The sequence below is a fragment of the Phalacrocorax aristotelis genome, chromosome 15 (genome assembly GCF_949628215.1).
Source record: "Phalacrocorax aristotelis chromosome 15, bGulAri2.1, whole genome shotgun sequence".
Lineage (NCBI taxonomy): Eukaryota > Metazoa > Chordata > Aves > Suliformes > Phalacrocoracidae > Phalacrocorax > Phalacrocorax aristotelis.
In genome coordinates, this window is record NC_134290.1 from 6083290 (window position 1) to 6105246 (window position 21957).

At 47.4% G+C, this 21957-nt stretch overlaps 1 protein-coding gene across 4 annotated transcripts; it reads left to right on the forward strand.

Moving 5' to 3' along the window:
* The first annotated feature begins 714 nt into the window (after positions 1–714).
* Positions 715–18472, forward strand: MAJIN (membrane anchored junction protein). Of its 4 annotated transcripts, none has more exons than XM_075110119.1 (11): positions 931–1016; positions 1142–1266; positions 5441–5486; positions 6763–6838; positions 8608–8739; positions 10094–10125; positions 10954–11063; positions 13454–13508; positions 16624–16696; positions 17114–17258; positions 18111–18472. In XM_075110119.1, the coding sequence occupies exons 2-11, from the start codon at positions 1166–1168 to the stop codon at positions 18154–18156; spliced, it is 816 nt and encodes a 271-aa protein (XP_074966220.1). In that variant the 5' UTR covers positions 931–1016; positions 1142–1165; the 3' UTR covers positions 18157–18472. The 4 variants fall into 4 exon arrangements, with proteins under 4 accessions (XP_074966223.1, XP_074966220.1, XP_074966221.1 ...); XM_075110120.1 differs by having other exon boundaries at positions 8614–8739; XM_075110122.1 differs by lacking the exon at positions 16624–16696 and having other exon boundaries at positions 715–1016; positions 8614–8739.
* The last annotated feature ends 3485 nt before the right edge of the window (positions 18473–21957 follow it).

Here is a 21957-nt window from a genome sequence, read left to right on the forward strand (position 1 = left end):
GTAAGGTTGGAAAAGACCTCTAGGATCAAGTCCGACTGCCAGCCCAACACCCCCAGGCCTCCTAAACCATGCCCTGAAGTGTCACGTCTACACATTTTTTTGAACACCTCCAGGGATGGTGACTCCACCACCTCTCTGGGCAGCTCAAGGCACGAACGTGCCAGTCTTCCCCCAAACCAGCGGCAGGGCGGTGCCCAGTGGAAGGACGCGGGTACGCAGGGGTGCAAACCCACCCCCGGGCAGCAGAGTCCTGCCCGCCAGCCCCTCGTCACCGCCAGCACCCCGAGAGGAGCTCGGCCTCGCCTGCAGCCGGCCCCCGCACCGGCGGCGGGGCGGGGCGGGGCCGGGCCGGGCCCTCCCCGCCGCTAGGGGGCGCTGCGCTCTGCCGGCTGGGCGGGGCTGGGCCGGGCCCGGCCCCAGCTGAGGCAAGGGCGGGCGGCGGCGGCGGCGGCGGCCTTCAGCGGAGCGGCGGCCTGCGCGTTGGTCGCCGGCGCCGGGACTGCCCGGGGGCGTCGCAGGCGGGCGGCGGGGCTGAAGCGGCGGCATCTCCTCCCCTCTCGGCGGGCCGGGCGCTGGGCCGGCGTCCGCGGCGGGTCCCGGCTTTCCCCCAGCAGGCCCGGCCAGCCCTGTCCCGTCCCTCCCGCCCCGCGGCTGCGGGGGCAGCAGGGGCCGGCTCCCGCTGGCGGCTGTCCGGCGGAGGCCGGGGAGACTTGCGGGTGGGGAGGCGGGAGTTTCTCCGGGCTGTGCCCGCAGGGGCTGCGGGACCCACAGCAGGCGGGGGGAGCGGTCCCTCACAGCCTGGGGTCGGTCACGGGCTGCGACGAGACTTTCTTGCCAGCCCCCGGGCAAGAGGCCTGTAAAGCCTCAGGGACGTTGGCAACTGTATTTCCAGAGCAGTGCCGCTGAAGGCGGCATACCCATCACCTCAAATCCGTCCTCTAATCCTGCTCAGAAATACCCGGCTTTATTGGGACGGACACTTGAATCCGCAATTTTCTGGCTTGTAGGAGAGAGTGGTAGGAAATCTGTTCTCTCTGAAAATGTCCTTTAGAGGAAGAACTGCGTGTAATCTTCTCGTATGACAGAATGGGATCTGGTGAAGAGTTTTAGGAATTTACCTTTGACTCTCCTGCTTCCCTAGGCTGGCATTCAGGGAGGAAGAAAGATGTCGTTGAAACCATTTACCTATCCATTGCCTGAAACACGGTTTCTTCGTGCAGGCAGGCTTGTGTACAAATTTAAAATCCGGTATGGCAACTTGAACAGGTAAGCACGTTAAAGCTGAAAAGTCAACCTGCAGTTTGACTGCACGTAGCAGTGAGTTAATATGAGACCCTAAATTCAGATCTCGGGGACTCCTCATTTCCTACCACCTTTGCCTGTGAAAGTGGTCGCTTAAAAGTCGCTACTGCACTTGCACAGGCTGAGCATTGGCCTGAGAGAGTAGTCTGAGCTGTAGGAAACACCTCGGTTTCCCTGCCACGTGTGGATTTTGTGCTTCAGTGGAAGAAGAGGCTGTTTTTACTGGCAGTATTTTGAAATTTTCTAAGCATTAACTGAGAAGCTCTAGAGCCTCTGTAGTGGTTTAACACTAGCCGGCAACTAAGCCCCACACGGCCACTCACTCACTGCCCCGCAGTGGGATGGGGGAGAGAATTAGAAGGGTAAAAGTAAGAAAACTTGTGGGTTGAGATAAAGACAGTTGAATAAGTAAAGCAACTCCTTGTGCACCCCCCAGCCCACTCGCTGGTGAGGCGGTGTGAGGAGCAGAAAAGGCCTTGATGCTGTGTAAGCACTGCTCAGCAGTAACTAAAACACCCCTGTGTTATCAGCGCTGTTTCCAGCACAAATCCGAAGCACAGCCCCATTCTAGCTGCTAGGAAGAAAATTACCTGTGTCCCAGTCAGAACCAGCACCACCTTGGAGCTCTGTGCTCGGAGTATGTACTTGTTTCTTGGGCCGTCTCCTGTTAGCAATGTGCCTTTGTCTGGCCTTGCAGTCTGGCGCTGTGGATGTAGAAAGGGTCTTTGGAAACTGTCACTGGCTGCTGGCAGTAGATGTTTGTTGTGCTCTTGGGATTGTTCCTCTTGAGGTTCCCTTTCCAGTGCCACTCCTCTTTCAAATATGTTTGTGACAAGGCTGTCCCATTGCTTTGAAGCAACAGCGTGCCTCTCGTGTGGGCAGAGGGGCTGAGCAGGACTTCTAGGATAACTCCTTCTCTCAGTTTCTAGAGAAGGCAATGTAGTGGCAAGCCTGAGAAATGAGAGTGAAGGGAGAGTATTTTAGTCTGTGGTACTGGTGGCGTGCAAAGAGGAGAAAGGAAAACAGCCTTTGGGTGTGCGGGACATAATGAATAGGAGGGTTGTGGGAGGCAACGGCTGTGTGGTAAGCCTCAAATAGGAAGTTGTAGTTAGTAGCCAGCAAAGTAAAGCACAGGGTGCTGAGTCATCTGGTTGGGTGGGGAAGGTGTCAAACAAGTAAAGAGGACGATCTTTTAGAGGTGAAACAATGACTTCCCCGGAGGGTATTGCCCTGGAGGAATCTGCTTGTGTCTGCTGGTCAGACACACAGAGATGATGTGCAGTTGCTTTTGCGAGTGGCCAAATCCTTGACCATCTCACTCAAGGAGCTCTGGAGTTTTCAGTTTGAGAGGAGACTCATAATCCCGGCAGCTGCGATCTATAATAATGACAGAGTTTGAGCTACTCTGGCAAAAAGGAGCTGGAGCTGCTCAGTTTTAAGGGTAGTGTTCCAAACCAGCTGCTTCTAGATTATGTCCTGCTGAAGGAGTGTTCTGTAGAGCTCAAAGTTGGTCTGGAACTTTATGATTTGTTGCTGTCTCAGCTTCTGCTAAATAATTAATGGTAGTATTAAAAAATGTTAATACACACACCCACCTCCTCCCCCAAAAGCAGTGGCTCAGCATAATCTGGCTCCCTGTGTACATCTTTCAAGTCTGTGATCATCAGCAGACAACAGTTGAAGGCTGATGCCCTCACAGGCTTTTGGAAGGTCTTGCAAACTGTTGAGGTTAAATCTCTTTTCAGATGGTGGCAACCATGCAGAAACTAGGACTGAGATCCTTTTGAATCAGCAAGTATCCCTCCATCAGAGAAACAGAACAGCATTGTGCCATCCCAAACCCCCGGTTTTCATGCCAGTGAGGTTGCAGCGGGGCTAAAATGCCACAGGCAGTGACTCAAGCATCTGCCTGTGGAGTGGTTTTATGAGTGTGAGTGAATTTCCTTTTGCAATTAGATGTGCGCAGGCGTTGCCAGCGCCTGGGTTTGCTCCAGAGGCAACTGTTGGTAGCTGCAGAAGAATTGAAGAGAATGTGCTATGATCATCATGCTAATTAGGCTGTCTCCAGACCTGAAGCTACATTAAATCTCATGCCACACTTGTCTCCTTTTTCCTTGTAGGCTGGCTCTTTGAAATTCTGTGCATGACTTTATTTTGGGATGAATCGAAACACAATTGTTTTTTAGCTTTGCTTATTAGCATTTTGCTGGAATAGTTTCAGACCCAGGAGGATTAACCTTCCTCCTTGTTTTGTTCTCTGTGTTGATTTCGGAGGGGAAGGTGTCTTGTGGTGTTGTGTAGTGTTCAGAAGATCCTTGAAATATTGCTCTTGTCTGTAAGCATAATCCCTTTGGAAGGCACTGCCAGCAGCGTGCATGTGTTTCTGAACAGCCTTCAGGTGTTTGGTCTCCTGATGGTAGAGAGCACTACACCTGTCTGAGCTTGGCAGCCTGTAACGAGACAGAGAAGTCCATCAGTTCTTGCAATTCATTGTTATATGTGAGGGAATAGGACACAAGACTCTTGCAGCACCTTTTGTGTTTTGTAGTAAGTTCTGGAATTGGTAGCGAGCTCATCAAATCGGTGTTCACACCAACATGGTGAAACAGCAAAAGCAGCTCCTTTTACAGTGAAGCATGTGAAGCTCTTGCCCACTGTGTCATGGTTGTGGTGAATAGGGGGTACTTATTCAAAGCATTCGGATTCACTCCCAAGCCCTGAGAAAGAGTAAAGGAATAAGTCCTAAGTACATACACAGCCTTATGCAGATTTAGGAAGTGAGCTCCTTTTCCCCACAATAAGATGGTGACCGACCTGAGGACAAGTTTCCAAAAGAACATTGAAAGAGTTGCCAGAGTTGATCCCAGCTGATCATAGAGCGGATTATCTATGCGTGCAGGCTTTTGCTCTACAGCAAGGTCATCTTCACTGAAGGTCTCCTGAATCCCCAGGGAAACCCAGGTAACAATGAAGGGTCTTCCCTTCTTTAACGATTCAAAGATTACTCTGTTTTTGCATCTCCACACTCCAGGCTTAAAAGACAATAATCACCCCCTCCTCCCCAAGCCCTCCCCCAGCCCAACCAGTGAATCCCCCCACAGTCAGATAGCAGATCTGACATCCCTGTCAGGAGGCTCTGGATGGTGCCTTGCTTTCTTCCATTCTCTCCATCCTCTTCTCATCACCACAGCAATGTCCCTTCCTGAATTGTACTTTTGCTTCCCTGCTGATTCGTGAAGGCTTCATGACCACGGCATGAGTCTTGGGTGGGTGATACCTGCCCTTCTGCTGTGGTGCGCTGTGCAATTCCTTTTGTTAACTTGTTCCGTATCAGGCGAGGAGAGAGCCTTTCTGAGGAGGAAGGAAAGTTCTCATCTCTGGCAGAGTTCTGGCTGCGGACCATGACTGTGGAGGATACGAGAATGGCTGCTTACCAGACCATATACCAGAGAATACTTGCATGCCATAATTCCTTACACTCCACAGTATTTACTTCTTTCCAAGTAACAGTTATGTGACTTGTTTACTTTTTAATGGGTTTGGATTTTCTTCGAGACCTTCTCTCTCCCTGTGCATTTTATTGTTGGCTGATAGTAAGCAGCAGACAACTTTTGAGAAGCTGGCTTATGAAAGATGTGGCTAATATATTTGGGAATACAGTTTGATGTGCGCAGTATACAACTCCCAGCATCACAGGGCGTAGCTCCAATGCTGTGAAGGCCTGTCCTCTGCAGGTTTGCACTGTGGAGGGGATTGGAGATGTGTCCTGCTGGTCTTTCTTCTAGTTCCTTGAGTAGAATGGCATCGTGATAGGCTAGAAGACAGAGGTGCTGGTTTGAGGGCACGTTGTCAAAAAAACCAGTCCTAAAGGTTACTGAGGATCGACTGAAAAGATCTGATTTCTCATCCAGTGTGTCCTCAGACACACCAGATACAAATGGGCAGAAATTTCACAAGAAACTGTCCTTGCGGGATAATGGATGTTTTTTTGAGAACAAAACCCGAGGAATTCATCTGCCTGCTAAGTGTTTTCTCTGTACAGTGGGAATGATGTTTTGTTGTTGCTTAAAGTCTTAGAATGAATGTAGCTTCATTGCTTTTTGATTGGGTTGGGACTAACTCTCTGTTTGTTTCACAGTGCTCCCGACCTCGACAACACCGAAAGCGCTGTCAAGGAGTTAGAGGTAGGAGATGAAGCAGGTGCATGGGACCTTAGCTGAATGTTAGGCTGAGCAAATCTTTTGTCCATTATGGGACTGAGGACACTTTGTCACATGCAACATTTCAAACGAGAGTAATGGGGAGCTTCTCTGGAGAGGTGAGAAGGTGAAAATAGTGACGTGTATGAAAAAGGTCATCAACAGACAGCATTAGCATAGAGGAGTGATGTTTTTAAGTGTTTCAGAGAAGCTACTGGCTGTTAAAACTGGACAAATCAAAAGTCCTATTTGTCAAGCTAGTTGCACCCAGCTCCTTTTTCATTCCTGTTCAAATTCATTCTGCAGTAGTACTTTCCCATAGTTTCACTCTCAGCCCCAGACCTGAGTAGCGCTTTTAGCTTCTCAGGCTTGACTGGCTGTCAAACCCTGCTATTTTTTCAGGAGCTGTGGCAGCACTAGCAAGCTTGACAGAGGCTCACCTAGTGCTAAATTGCACATGCGTTCCTCATAGCTGTGGAGCTAGCGGAACCAGTGGTTGTTCTTTTAATGATGCCATTACTTTGTGACCAAGCTGGGTTGCAACTGATGAGTTCGGTGGTTGTTGTCTCCTTCCTGAGATGGAAGAAAGCCCCGGCCATTCCTGAGGAAATGAGACAATTATAGTGCCTGCTTAAAAGTGCTCCTATTACTTAATTTTAAAAAACCTTGAGAGTGTGGTAATAGTGTTACAAATACTGTTGAAGAAAATATGTGGATTTTAATTGATATGGAAAATCATTGTTTAATTTTTTTTCTTTTTCACTTTTTAAAATATTGAAAGGTATTACTGGAAAAAGTTTCCTGTTTGTAAAGCAGGAGTTTGTTGAGGCTGAATTACAGTTCCTTTGTAGGTGAATTGGGTCAATATTTAGAAAAAGAGAAATATGTTTATTTTTGAAACAGGTCAACACTACACGTGTTTTGCTGGAAAAAAAGGAGACTTCTTAAATGTAACGCTTCTTAAATTTAAAAGGTCACCTCCACTCTCCATAGTAATGCTCCTGTGTTAATTCAAGGTTAAGATAGTCATTCCCTTTAATTTCTAGGAGTCTGTTAGTGCAGCTCACTCTAAGGTGACGGGAGGGAGCAGGGTGGAGAAGGGGAGGAGAAAAAGCAAAATATCTAGAACCTGCTCTTCTCCAATTCATGCAAACTGTAAAGTAATTTTAATTTTTTCCCAAGCCTCAAAACTGTACTTTGCAGTGGAATCATGGCTATATTGTCAATAATCTTCCTTTGTTTCTCTTTTTGGCCTCTCCAGGAAGCGATTCGAGTGATCCTTGGAAATCTTGATGATTTACATCCATTTTCTACAGACCACTTCACTGTCTTTCCATGTATCCTTTCTTTCCTAGTCGTAAAAGAAAAGATTGAATGACTTGTATATGTTGGGCATTGCTTAATTTGACATTCATGTCTAGTCGTGTGCAGATCTTTAGCTGGAGTATGACTGCTTTGCGCTTTGCAGTTTTACATTAGCTGAAGAAGATCCTCCTCAGTTGCCTTCACCAGAGAACTGATGTGAAGTGTTTTGCAGTGTTTTCAGATGAACACCCCTGTGTTCCAAATCTGATTTAGCCAGAGAAAATGAATGTGCATAGATAAAGTCACAGGAAGCCCAACTAATGTGATTGCAAGCAAAGCTAGTGCACTGTTTCAAGAGGTTAACGTACCATAAAACGCTCCTTACAGCCTCAGCGACATTGGCCCGCTAGTAGAGAAGACCCCAGTAGTTTTCTTCAATGGTACGTGAGGATTAAATATTGTAGCTGTGCCAGTGTAAAGGGTTAAAAAGAAGTTACTCTCCTGAGGCTGTTGTTGAAAAGGAAGTTAATTGAATGGGAAGCCTTTTCAGTCCTAAGGTGTGTTAATTTGTGACTTGGATCAGGCCCTTTGGCATCACCTGCTGTGGTTCTGGGTGCCCAGGAGTAATGAACACCCATGTGTTTCCGCCTCCAGGGCATTCCTTTCCAGTCTTGGAAGACTGCATTATTGCCGCACCTGGTAATAGTAGGCAAGAATGAGGTCGTCCGCTTTCTCTTTCAGAGGCTGGTACGTGTGATAGCAAAGTTATTGCTGTTACTGCCAGGAAGAGAACCTAGCCAAGAACATTGTTAGACAGGAAGCACCCAAACAAACAAAGCCTCATTGGTTTGCTTCACTAAAGCTCAGCCAGTTTTGCCCGCATGCTTGAGGAGTGTTTGATTCATGAACTTGTATTTCTGGAACTTGGAAGTCCGTCCATGTGCTGAGCCAGCACTGGGCCCCGATGAGAACTGCAAGCTCAGAGGCCTGGTGCGATGAGTTGTCCTGCAATCTGTGTGTCGGGCTCCTTGCTGTAGCATAACTCTTAAGTTAATCACCAGCTGCAGGAGTCCTTCAAGCCAAACTCAAACGAGCAAATTAATCCCTTAAAGGAACTGATTGTGTCAATGTTTTATCTAGGCAAATGTTGGGCTCCATCTCCAGTCCTTAGGATGTTAGTTTCTGCTAGCAAATGGACTAAAAGTATTCATTTTACTTGTTTCTTCCTGAGATCAGAGGCATGTAAGGAGGCTGCTGACTAGCGTCATCCATTCTGGCGTGCATGAGCTCCTAGGTGTCAGAACTGCACCCACAGGAAGGAACATCTGTAACTGCAGCAGTTGTCGTGTAAATTATCATTATTCCTCCCATTTTGAACTGTGAAGTAAATGTAATGGCGCTACTCCTACGAATCCTAGCCCTTTTCAATTTTTAAAATATTTTTAAAAGTAATTACTTTTTAGTTAGGAAAGCTGATGAGGTTTTATTCGTAGGGTTGGAAGAGCCTGGCAGGTTGTTTCTTGTGGGAGAACGTGCGGGATCTCCTGCGATCCTGCGGGCCTGAAGCCAAATACAGCTAAGGAAACAGAGCACTATCAATACAAGTGACTGATGGGAGAGCACCACTTGGATGAGTGTTGCTTGTAAAGAGTTTTTTCACAAGGGTCATACTGACAGATTGTATTTGCTCCCTTATACACATGTGGAGTGCAGTATGACTTTTGAAGCTTTACGAGAAGACATTGTCAGGACTTCTGCTCCTTTGAAATGTTAGTGCTATGTTCTTCAGTCTTATCATTAGTCTCAGATTTGAGTAAATGGGAGAGAGTATCAAAGATGAGATTCAAACATGAGAATGTCCATCTGGTGCCTTATCCCTACATTTGCACTATGTATCTAGAACTCAACTCATTTCAGCAAAAGGTATCTTGCGGTAAGTCTGTACGGTTATGTTTGGATAGTTTCTGGAAACATCTGTGATCTATGACTTGCTTTTCCCTTTCCCTTCATCTAATGTGTCTTTGAATTGCAGGGTGCAAAACGGCGTGCAGTATGGCTGTACCTTGGATTTGAAACGGAGCTGAACAGTGTGTTCTCTTTTGTCCCGTATTGCTTTTCTAAAATTTATTTAATTTCTCTTTGCCTTTTCAACCATTGCTGACTCTTCAGCTAGTATTTTTATGAAGCAATGCTCAGTGGCTCCTAACCTTCATTCTTTAGCGTCAGTAGCTAGGCTGGAGCCAGCCCATGTATATGGAACGCATGTTTTTCGTCCTTAGGCTTGACTACATTTGTTGACTTTGAACTTCACGCTCTCCGTTTCTATTTTCCTAAAGCAAGAATACGTTTGTTTTTTCACATGGTGATAGTAATAATGGTAATAATGTCTTTTGTAGAATTACCAAATGTTCTCACTTCCCTAGTATCTCATCTTTGCAGGTTTTCTGTGAATTCCCTGAACAGCCCCAGGCCCCAGCTGAGACTTCTGTGGGACTCTATGTTTAACCTCCTCTGTTGTGAAAACGAAGCGCTTGTCCTGACTATTTCCTGTTCTGATTATTGGTCCCCGGGAAAAGCTGCTGTTTTTACGTATGGCTGCTTAGTAGATAGTCTGGTCTCCATTGTAAAATGGACAAGTAGTCATTGCTTAGTCTTGCCCATTTGCTGCATGCAGCGTCCCCTATCAAATATGCCATGTTTGGATGTAAAAACTTCTAAACGTGGAGAATTCTTCTCTCTTCCCTGTACACCTTGCTCCAGTATTTAGTTACCCTCTGCAGATAGTTGTACAATGTTTCTATTCTAAAATTATGCCCAGCATAACGTGCTGTTAATTTCAGGCACTGATGTTTCAAGTTTCTGCTGGCAGGGATTTTTCTCCAGGAAAATGTGTTTGGATCCCATGCCTCAGAGGTTAGCTGGCCAATATTCTCTGGAGACTATGCTCCAGATGTCCTTGTACCTTCCGCCTGGTGCCCAAAACACAGAGTGGTGCCAACAGTTCTTCAGTTCCTTCGTCTCTTTTGAAGACTCCTTTGACTTCTTCAGGAACAGCAATTGTCCCCATCCCATCGACATGTGGTATTCATAGCCAGGAATTCTAGTTCTGAAAGAGCTTTATTTGCAGTTTTCCAGTTTCTACATATCATATGCAAGCCCAGCATGGTTTCTAAGGAGTTTATCTTGTTCTCGGAAAGTGAGGTGCAATGCAAAAATGTACTCTTAAGTTGGTTAAAGAAAGTCCAGTCACCAAATATTCACCAAATTTTATAATACCTCTGTTACAGGTAAAGAAGTAAACAAGGGCAGTGATGAGCATGTAAGCTGTGTGTTTGTTTTGTTTTGGTTTTTTTTTTTTTAAAGTTATATTCTAAATAGTCTGGAGAAACAGAATATATATATGTGTATATATAGGCAATGCTATCGTTCTCCTATTTCTAGGTGCCAGTCAGGCAGTGTAAGGTGGCACTGAATTCTCACCTAGAGGCATCCAATTTGAGAGTAATCTTCCTGTCAGTTCCATCGGACTTTGAATGAAGTCTTGCCTCAGGACCTGAGAGTCCTGCTGGCTTCAGTTAAATGTGTTTTCTACAAGTCTGAGCTGAGCTGTCCAATGGTTTCTTCACTGTGAGAGTCTGTATGAGGTCAATATTGCTGAATAATGAAGTAGCTTCCTAGGTGCTGTATGTGTCATAAACACTAAAGTTAAGCTTCTTTGGAAAGTTTTTGTTTAATGGGAGCTCCGATAGGTTTGTTTTCAGTATGGGTGAGTGTCTGAAGACAGAGTGAATTAGTTAAGTTGTCCTGTCCAAATTCCCCAGAAGAAAATCCCAGTGTCTCTGCTAGCATTACATTCGGCTACTGACATTCCTCAGCCCTTCTCTAAAAATGGGGCACATAGGATGTCCTGGAAAGCAGTATTTCTTGTTTAAAACTGTTGGGGATAATTCTTCAGTGGTCTCTCAGTGCTTATCTGCTCTTTGAATAAGACTGCTAATCTTTTATTCCTAAACAATTTTTTGGGGGTTTTGTTGTATAAACATGGTCAGTTTTGCAAACTAGGGATGTATATGAACTCTGAATTTTGTTGTAAAACAGAAAAGTCAAAATCAAGTGTTATGAACACCAAGTCTGCAATGTTTTGAAGGTCAAGAGAAGAAATGAAGTGTCAGAAAGTACTGCAGTGGAAGAAACAGTGAAGAGGAGAAGAGTGGAAGTCAGAGCAGAGACCTCATGCCCACAGTTGGGTATGGACAGGTGAGTTGACTACAAAAGTATCTTCCAGGGCACATATCAATATTTTTAATGTCTCTCGTTGTTTCCTCACATTTCATTCCTGTGTAATCCTTTGCCCCTCTTGTCTTCATCCTTTTCTTTCATAGCTGACAGAATCTAAGCAGCATGGCCCATGTTTGGAGAAGAGTTGCCCTATGGTTTCAGGTTCCCTTGCCATTAACTAGAGGTCTTCCTGTTTATCTCCTTTGTTTTAATGTTATCTGTAGAATCGCAGTGGGGTGAGGACTTGGCAACTAGCCAACACAGTGCACTGGCTTGCACACCTGACCCAGGGCTGACAAGGGAAGAACTGGGAACAGCTTTCTAGCTGCATCCCAGCCTGTTCCTCTGAGTCGGCTGATGAAGGCTGCCTCTCAGCTTGAGGCTGAGGACCATATCCGTGGTTTTCACAGAATTGTTAAGGTTTTTCGGACCTTTGACATCATCGAGTCCAACCCCTCCTGTTCCAGCAGGGTCACCCAGAGCAGGTTGCCCAGGACGTGTCCCCTCAGATTTTGAGTGGACTCCAAGGGTGGAGATGCCACAACTTCTGTGGGCAACTGGCTGCAGTGCTTGACCACAGTTGCAGTCAAAGAGTGTTTTCTTCTGTCCAGATTTCATTTCGTGTTTTGCAGTTTGTGCCCTGTGCCTCTTGTCCTGCCAGGAGGCACTGCTGAGGAGAGCCTGGCTCCCTCTTCTTCATTCCCTCCCATCAGATGTACATTGAGAAGAACCCCCTGAGCCTTGTCCAGGCTGATCAGTCCCAGCTCTCCCAGCCTCTCTGCATATGAAAAGTGCTCCAGTCCCTTTGTCATCTTGGTGGCCTTTTGCTGGGCTCACCTCACTGAGTTCCAGTCTTGTCCTGGGGAGCCCAGCCTGGACAGAGCATGCCGACTGGCCTTAGCAGCCCTGCACAGAGGGGAAGGACCTCCCTCGGGCTGCTGGCAAAACTCTTCCTAATGCAGCTCAGGATGTTGCTGGCTGCCTTCAGCATGAGTGTGCAATGCTTGCTCATGTTGGCTAACTTCAAGCTTAGTTCGTGATTACCTTTCAGGAGCAGGCCCATTATTAGTTATAGTCTAGCAGCTTTCTTTCTTTCATGGAGTGTAGCTTTTAAAAAAAGAAAATGCCTGTCTGTACTTGATATTCACAAATACGTGGCAGACAGTCCCAGATCCAGCGTTGTGATCAGATGTGTTTGTGCTCACCTTTCCCCTTCCATGGCAATGTACAGACCATGTCAAATCATCTCCCTTGCTGCCTTATATTCTACCCAGTTCCCAAATATATTTCACACAGAGATCATACCAGGAGAAGTCTGAAGCCAGTTCTTTTTCTGCTCATAGAAATGTAGTCCTTTCATTTCCCTCCTCCCCTGTCAGTTCCTAGTCACAATAAAACTGCTGGAAATGAGTAAAGAATGAGACCAGGATCCAGAATGCTTTCTCATCTCTTTTAGCCAAGACATGAGTTGAAGAATCATAAAATACAAGGCCAGAAAGGGCTGTTTCATGATCCAGCCTGGCAGTTCTCTCTTAGTCCTGTGTCTTGCCCCAGTAATTATGCTATTCCAAGGAAGGTTAAAACAGTAAATGATTTCAAAGTGTATTCTTGATTTCAAAATTAAACTGGTGTGGCATCAGCTTCAAGCCTTCTGTCATTTTCTTCCAATTACTCTGTTAGACTGAAGAGCTCATTCAGTCTGAGCATTTCCCCACTAGGAAGGAGTTTGTCTACTGCAATCAGACCACCTCTTGCATTTCTTTTCTTTTTGGACAAGCTCTTTTGCTCATAATTCCTCATGGTGGATTTGGATTTGGGTTTTGTTGGGGTGCTACTGAGTGTTGAGCTATCAGAATCTCCAGGTGTCACTCCCCAGCGATACCGATCGGCCAGAAGAGCACTATTTCATGTGTGAAGCCAGGGTTTTTCCCCACATGCATCACTTTGTACCTCTCTGCACAGGTTTTCCTCTGCCATTTTATTGCTTCATGACCGAGTCTTGTAAGATCTTTCTATGGTTCTTTGCTACCTGCCCTTCTCTTTGTGTCAGTAACCTTGTAGGATTTGCAAGCTTTCCCGACTCGCTGCTCAACCCCCTTTTCATGTCACGTAACACTTCTTTTCTCTTTAACTGCTTGTTGGTTTTACTAGACAAATAGAAAGCCTAATAGCGGAATGAGTGCATATTGCAATTTCTTAAAGGAGACTTTGAAACATGAGTACAAATACAGATTAAGGGTATTTATCTGGTTGGCTGGGGTACTGAAATCCTGATATCTAATTAAATACTTGGAGTAGCCATTGGCAAGATTGCTTCCTTTTTGTGACTTCTTGTAAACTCAGTGCTTGCTTATTTGACTTATTTTTAGAACCGGAGCCGAGTGCGTTCACTATATTGGTAAAGAGAAGCACGGATTTGAACCGGTAAGCTACAGAATATTCAGAAAGACAACTGTTTAGTCCTGGATGCTTAAAGTGGCATAAAGCATAAAAATGCCTCCAGGTAATTTTTTTTCCCTTTTCACCTGCATCGAGACATTTTTGATTCCTGCTCATCAAACTTAGGCAAGGGATGAGTTTTACATGGAGACGACACAAGCTTTTTTGTCGTGCTATGAACTCTAGGCATGAGCTTAGCCTCTGAGAGAGCAACCTGAAACATGCCCTGCCTTGTCTTGAAGACTCCAGTCCTCTTTTACCTCAGACGCCGCTTCGTGCAGAACTGCATGAAGGACCAAGAGTGGTTGCTGACACCTTGTCACTGGCTTCAGTGAGAGTACTTGCCACTCCACACCCAGTTGTCTTTCTCTGTGCAGACGGCCTTGCAGGCACCTCCCTCTTCTTGAAACAGTGTCATACCTTTTCTCACTATGGCATTGAGTGGCAGATTTACAACAGGGTTTTTCCAGAGGGGTTGGCAGTTGCTTTCTAAACCCACTGTTCTCCAAGGACCTTTTCAGGAGGGGAAGATTCTTTTTCTCTTAGCCCACAGGCTAAAACGCTGCTCTGACAGGGCTGCTGTTAGGCACACCCTTTAGGTAACAGCGTCTTCCCCAACACCCCTGTTCTCTTCCTCCTCGCTGTTGCCCATCCTCCCAAACGCCCAGTGCATTTCATCCATTTTGTGCAGGCTGATACCCATTCTAAATTTAGTTCAAATCCCTGCCACACTATCGTCTTCCTGGCTTTTTTCCCTCGCCAACTCTTGGGATAGAGTCTTTTCCGAGGAGGCAAACTCATTCGTCCTGCAATTGTCCACAAAGTTGCCTGGTAGTATAAAAGGAACAGCTTCTTCTCCCACTGTTCCCTGGGATATGAACAGCTGCATCAGATACCTGGATTTCTGCATGATGAGAGGCTGCCCCCATTTCAGGAAGCTTTTGGACCTCTCCACAACTGGCTGACTCCACAACTGTGGGCTTGCTTGAAATCTCAGATGGCCAGGGCATACTGCCTGCTTGCTCCTGTAGAGCTGGTTTCAAAGGACCAGTCCCAGCATAACTGCTCTGCAGGGCTTCACTGTGTGTACAGTAGCCTGCAATTTCAGGTGCTACTAGGTGCATGGTTACCTTCAGCCTGCACAGATAAACTCCTGTATTGAAACAGCCCTCACCTTGTAAGCCCACAGCTTCCTTTCAGAAGAGGGGTTTTTGAGAGGTTTGTTGGATTTTCAAGATAGGAAGGAGACTGCTTGGTAACTCCTCAAGAGTGTTCAGTACAGAAGAACTTCTCTCAAACAGCAGGCTTGTTTGTCTTTAAAACCTGTATTGCTTTTTTTTTTCCCCCTCAGCTTACCTTTGTGGGATTAGTGACAGGTCTCTCTATACATGCCCCTCCTGGCTTCTTTCCTCAGGTGCCCCAAAGAGTCTGTTGGTGGGGTAAGGGTCATCCTCTGAAAGATGCTTTTGTATTCCCCACTTTGCTGTAACCACTGTCCCCAGAATGCCTCTGCTCCTTGTTCCCAAACATTACAGTCCTTGAAAACTGGAGCGCCAGGTTAGCACGCTGGACCCTGAGAAGTAATGTACTATGTGGCAGACATCGCTGTAATCTCGTATTGTGTTAATTAATGTGGGAGGACATGTCCTGAGCTCTTTGCAGGTAAACTGGAACTATGACGAATGAATCATCAGCTCAGCAAATACCAGTTCAGGTGAGAAGAACCTTCAGAACAGATGCTTGTGCCACCACGACTCGTACCTCAAATTTGCAGTAGTCAGGACACTGTTACACAGAGAGGGGTGTCCAGACAGAAACTGTTGTCTTTAGGAATACCAGACCAGATGTCACGAGCACTGCCTGAAATCATGGGCAGGTGACCTCTCCCTTATGTGCGTTTTTAGGTGTTCAGAGCCAGGTGCTTCTATGACATGCTTCCATTTGGTTTGCTTTTGGTATTCAGGATGAGATGAAGGATTAGGTTTTGGAAAAAACATATCGATAGCTCCTGTACTTTCTCAGGAACCTTCTGATTATTCCTCCAGGGCTCTTGTTCAGTTTATCAGCAGTATATGACATCAAATCCACCTGGATTTTTAGAATGCATCTCAAAAAGGGAAGGGTCTCGTTAAATGTGAAGGAAATCCTACATGTAGTAAGCAGACAGATCCACTTTACAACATTAGCACTCAGTTCAGAAGGAGGAGCATGGAAGAGCCGCAGTCACTGTTAAGTGCTGCAGACAGTTAAATAGAATGCATTTTCAGCTCTCCTCAAATGTCTTCTGGGCTTGTGATTTGACAGTAGGCTATCTGGTCAGGATGACTGGAGTCGAGCCTGTGTATCTTTCCACTTACCAAATGCACCAGTAGAAGTCAAAGAAAGAAAGGAAGAGAACTGAGAGACACTGAAGGCAGTCACTGCAGATAATCTTCCTAACTGAGTTAATCCTCTGAGACTAAACTGCAAAGATCTCAGGACATCTAAAGTTTGGAATCTTGCTTGAACCTGAGTTAGTGCAAGAGAAACACCATCGGGGAGTGGGTCTATTCTTCTGTTATCTTCTCTCTCTGACAAAGTTGTTTTATGCTCTCTTAAAGAAGCTTACATGCTGATGTTGTTGTTTGTGTTCCTTTGCATTGCCGATAGCCTTCCTAACGGGTATTCCTGGCTCACCTCTTGCTTCTGGCACTTTTTACTTCTGTCCCTTCCCTGTTACTCTGTTTCCTGTGACTGTGTCTTAGCAGGGCTAATGTCTAGGGACCTGTATTGTCCCGTGGCTGTGATTTCCCACAGCACCTCTGTCCATGTTTTGTAAAATATGTCTATGCCACAGCTGCTGTTATCCTTTCTCTATCTGCTCTATTAAAGTCTACTCAGTGAATTACAGCTTTACGTTAGGCCTGTGAATGTCCTGAGGAGGGAGGGGTAGAAATATATTGGTGAAGGAAATCCTCATAGTAGCAGGAAAAACACCAAAATTGCAAAACGAGAGAGTAGACCTTACCCTTCAGTTCTTAAAGCAACCAAACAAAGCACAATCTCCTGTACAATAGAATTTTACATTGTGTAACAGTTCTTGGGTTCCTTTTCCTTTCAGAGTTGTTTCAAAGAAAATGAGTGTGAGTTTAGCCAAGCATCCCTTACTGTGGGCTGTAACCAAGTGAATTTCTGTAAGTAAGGAATTCCTGGATTGTTTCATTCAGATTGGTCACATTAAATCAAAAGCTGCAAGGATTACATCGGTATTACTTTTCCTCTGAAAATCATGTTTGCTATTTTACAGCATGTGAGAGTAGGAATGAGGAAAAACCATAAAGCGGTAGGTTACCAATCATTTTTGCTGAGCCTCACTCCCCATGTAATGAATTCCCACCCGTAGAGGTAGGCTACGTAGCTCTTTCAGAGCTGGGCTGTGAGATGGGAGCCTACCTCCAAACCAGTCTGCACTGTGATTGCTTTGAAACCTCCCAGGTGTCCCATCAGTCAGAGTCTGGACCCACCTCTCAGTTTCAGGATCTGCTGTTGGGCATGCAAGGAGTGTGGAGAGAGCAAGCCTATGTTTTCGCTGTTGCTGCTGTTTCTTACAGGGGCACCTGAGGAATCTAACCTTGAACAAAGAACAGCAACCGGTCAGGCTGAGGGTGCCATGCAGCTACTGCAGCAAATGGACCAAATGGCAGACAAAGGAAACGTGGAGTCAGAAGGAAGAGGTGTCTCAAAGTTCTGGAGAAGGTACTAATGCAGCAAGTGCAGGCCTGGCTACGTCCAAGCCTGTGTCAGAGACTGCCTGATTCTGGCAGGTCAGGTGATTCTACATGAGCTTGAAGAATGGGTACATCTTTTCTGTTGTTAAACCAAAGTCTCCCAAGGCAAAGGAACATTCAGGGATGTGCTTCTGTCTTATGGTGAGGTGCAACATTCCCCATAAATGTTCCTCTTTTGTGCTGTCTTTGGGAAAGGAGCTCCTCAGGGGACGGTTACTGACCTCAGTCGTAGCCCTCATACAGTGTGGCTTTTATCAGCTGAGGAGTGCCATCTCCAGCCAAATTTCTAAAGGACTTAAGCACTCCCCTTTCTAACAAGGCCTTCCCCGGACTGACCTTTAGTCCCGCTAAGGTAAGTATGACCTTTACTTGGCCTCTTAGCAACTGTGGCCTTTGTAACTTTGACTCCCAAAGACACCACTTTAATCTGAGATTAAAGTAGCTGTGCAAAGAGTTGCTGGGCGTTGCTGGCTAAAGGAATGCTCTAAAGCTGTGGAAGCTGTATCCCACAAGAGATACACACTCTGCACAGCACAAGTTGAACATTGGCAGTAACTGTTTGTTTAGTAGGTGAGTTAGTTTTGGAAGAAATAAAACAACTTGTTGATCATAATGTATCCCAGTCCCTTTAACTATTGAGACTAGACCATTACGGCACAAGTTATCCTTTGTTTCCACTGTGTTTTTTCAGTCTTCCTCTGTATTAGTTTGTGCTGGGGTTGTGTCTTTCTGGTGGACAGAAATTGCCTTGTTCTCACAGTTCTCAGAAAAGTATTTTAAATCTAATATGCTCTTTTTGTTGTTGTTGTTTTTTCCCCAGTATAATCTTTTTGCCACTTCAGCATCTTTTTGGTGGAAAGAACTGATCTGGAAGTGAAGTACTAATAGTTGTGGAAAGGTAAACTTGTAGCATGAATGTTGGGTTGTATTGTTTCTTTTGTAATTCAGCTTTTCACATTGCTTATCTGAGCTACCAAATGCTATAAATGAAATCCTACTTTGTTTATGTTTTCAAATTAACATACTGAAGATGTTGGGTTAGTATGTCTTTTTCTTCGCAACCTAGAGTTTTTTAAGCTTTGTTCAAGCTTTAAGATTTTGATCCTTGAGTGCCATAAATTGTGTATTTTACATTTAAAAACCATTATATGAGATTCTAATAAAAGAAGCATCAACTTGGAACTGTGTGTTACTTTAATCAGTCTTACCCTGGCAGAAAATACTCTTCCCCTCCAAGAAGTAGAGGTTTCTAGTATTAGATGGACTGCTGGACTATGCTTCACAGCATTGAAAAGTTCAAAATTGGTGAAGATACTTTGGATTAAATTTTACCACTACACTACAGCTTGTGTAATTATCTATGCTTTCGCTGTGCAGTGGGATGAGGCTGGGAGTTAAGATTTCAGACGTGCCCAGGGCCTGCTCAGTCCGCTTTTTGCCATCACGTTTGTGCATTTACAATAAACCATCATTCTTCAGCTGTCTCCTGAGCTGAGACACCAGAGGCACGTACGTGCACAATGCTAGTCTAACACATAACACTGAGTGGTTGTAACTTTACCAGTAGCAGCTGTTTAACTGCATCTCAGGGGTAACCTGTCTCGCAGAATGAGGTGATGCTCTAAATAAGTCAGATAATGCGACACGTGGTCCGTCTGGCTGGTTTCCACCCTGGTCCACAGATTATCCACCCTACATACCAGTGTATTTGTTCCTGGACTCCCATCGGCAGTGAAACAATGCTTTCCCTCCAAGAAGAAATGGAGTTGAGAAACTAGTTCTGTTTATCCTGTTCTCCTTAGTCCTGTCCCACAAAGACTGGTAAAGGCTGAGTGCACCAGGATTCAAATCCCTTCTTCTTGGAGGACTGTACAATGAGATGGACAGTGGTGAGGACCAGAAAATGGATAAAGAGTTGACCAGATGGGTAACAAGCCATAAATGAAGGAAGAGATATCTGTGAGTTGATCTTCTTTAGCACTGGTTATGCCAAGAAGATGATGAGGTCCCACTTCCTGATCTTACATGCAGCTGCATAAAGGGCTCTTACCCTGCAAGATCTGGGACTGTTCAGCCCGGAGAGAAGGCTCAGCAGGCATTTTATCAATGTGTGCAAATACCTGAAGGCAGAGTGCAGAGAGGATGGAGCCTGCCTCGTTTCACTGGTGCCCAGCGGCAGGACCAGAGGCAGAGGGTTCAAACTGGAACACAGGAGGTTCTCTCCATGTTGGGAAACACTTTCCCAGTGAGGGTGACCAAGCCCTGGCACAGGTTGCCCCGGAAGGTTTTGGAGCCTCCCACCTTGGAGGCAGTCAAACACCTTCTGGACATGGTCCTGGGCAGCTGGCTGTAGGTGGCCCTGCTTAAGCAGGGCGTTAGACTCAATGACCTCCAGAGGTCCCTTCCCGCCTCAGCCATGGTGTGATTCTCTGAATATTTCCTGCAGGAGTTTCCTTCCCTTGTTAAACCCTCTGTGTGTTAGTCCCTTCCGATTCTTTCCCCCATCCCTCTGAGGGGGGGAGCGAGCAGCTGGGTGTGGGGTCACCTGCCAGCCAGGGTCACCCCACCCCGCCAAAGGGGCAGCAGCCTGCAGAGGGGCCTGGCAGGAGCACAGGCACAGCGTGAGACACTGCTGTGCACAGTCCCTGACCCCTGCACCCCTTGTTGCCTGGCTGATGGGACCAAGTGTGACCTGCAGCAGTAATGAGCAGGGGGAGAAGAGTCTGGGGTGAAGCTGAGCCTGGGAAAGGAGGGGAAAAAAGTTAAGCTGGTCTACTTCAAATGAGCGTGAGTCATGTCTATCTCACATGAGTTCTCACTGCAAGCACAGGAAGAGAGTCTGCAAAATAAAAATTGGTCTGAGAGAACAGAAAACATCAATATCTATCCTAGGTGAAGCACAGGAATTACCAGCACCTCTTGGCCGTTTGAAGCGGTGGTGTCCTATGGCCTTAGGTCTCTGTGGTGTAAAAATGGCTTACTTTTCACCCACAGTGGGGTCAGGTGTGGGGCTCTGTCTGTTCCTTTCTTGGTCCCCCTGTGAGCCCGCTGGTGGGGGCAGTTCAGTTTGTCCCCCCACCTCTGGGATGGTTGGGTCCCCTTTTGGGCTCTGCCTCATTCACTGGGTGCCCAATGTAGGTGCATAAGCAACAGATCCCAAGCACATCTGCTGTTCTAGTGTTGATATGTTTTCTTTATTAGTTTGTATTAAGCTGTAGTACCCTATATATACTTGGTGCTCTTGCTGATGTCTGTTGCCATTGTCCATTTTGCTGTTATGGTTTGTTGATAATTATTTGTACTAGTATGAGAGAGGTCTAGACCTGCACACGTTCACTATTTGGAGCCCGGACATACGCGCTGGTGGGGATTTTGTGGCAGCTGTGGCAGCCTGTCACAGAGCAGCGAGGTTCCGAGGCAGAAGCCCCCATGCCCGCCTGCCCCTGGGGAGGCGAGGGACCCCCGCGGCCGTGGTCTCGGGCCCCCACCGCCGGCCGGGCAGCCCTTCGGGTGCGGCCCCGGCCGAGGAGGGCACAGGAGGGCGCCGGGTCGCCCCTGCCTGGGGAAGGGGCGGCCGAGGGGCACGCGACGCAGCCGCCGCACGGGCCGGGGCGGCGAGAGACCCGCCGCGCCACGGCAGCTGTCGCGAGGGACGCCGCGAGGCGGGGGCGTTGCCGCGGCAACGGCGGGAGGTTTAAAGGCGCGGTCACAATCGCGAGCTGTCAGTTGCCGAGGGGAGCCGCGCCGGGGCGGGTCCCGGTCCCGTCCGCGGCCGAGCGGCAGGTCCCGGGCCGCGGCAGTCCCCGCGCCTGCAGAGAGCGGGCTGGGGAGCGGGGGCGCCGGGGCCGGGGCCGGGGCCGGAGCGGCGGCTGGTGCGGGAGGGCGTCGGCAGCCTCCCAGCCCGAGAGGTGAGTCTCGCTGCTGGTCACCGCCCTCCCGGCAGGAGCTTGGCTCTGGGTCCGCCCGGCAGAAAGCCCTGTCCTCTGGCAGCCCGGGCAGAGCTCCCAGGAAAGCGTGCAGCCACCCAGGCCTCGGGCTGCAGGGCATGCCAGAGCCCTTCGCTGGTAAGGGACGGCAGGAGTGAGCGCAGCTGTGCGAGGTGTGACCAGGTAGACAACCTGCTCAGCCTGGTGGCAGAGCCACGGGAGGAAACAGAAAGGTTAAGGAGCACCAGGGAGCCTGAGAAAGAGAGAGGCTGGTGGAGCCACGCTCCGCCTTCCCTGAGACAGGACCAGGGACAGCCACCAGAAAAAAAAAACCCAGATCAAGGGGATCCTGAACCCTCCCCCTGCCAGGCTGGAGGCAGTGTTTTAAAGGAAAGGAGCGAGTGGAGGCCAGTCCGTGCTTGGGGTGGCAGGCGAACCCCCTTCTTGCCTTCCCAGGTGCCTCTGTAGAACAGGTGTGAGGCTCTGGCTGTGGAAGGCCAGTCAATGGATGCTGTGGGTGATGGTCCACCTACACCAGAGCTGTTGCCAAGGTCAGAAAGGCCTACCCGCAGATCGTGACTGCCTCCAATGAGGGAGGAAAAAGACAAGGTACAGTTGTAGGTGACTCCCTTCTGCGGGGAACAGAGGGTGCAATATGCCAGACAGACCCTCCTCTTAGGGAAGACTGCTGCCCCCCTGGGGCCCAGGTTCAGGACATCACTAAGAAATGTCCTGGCCTGC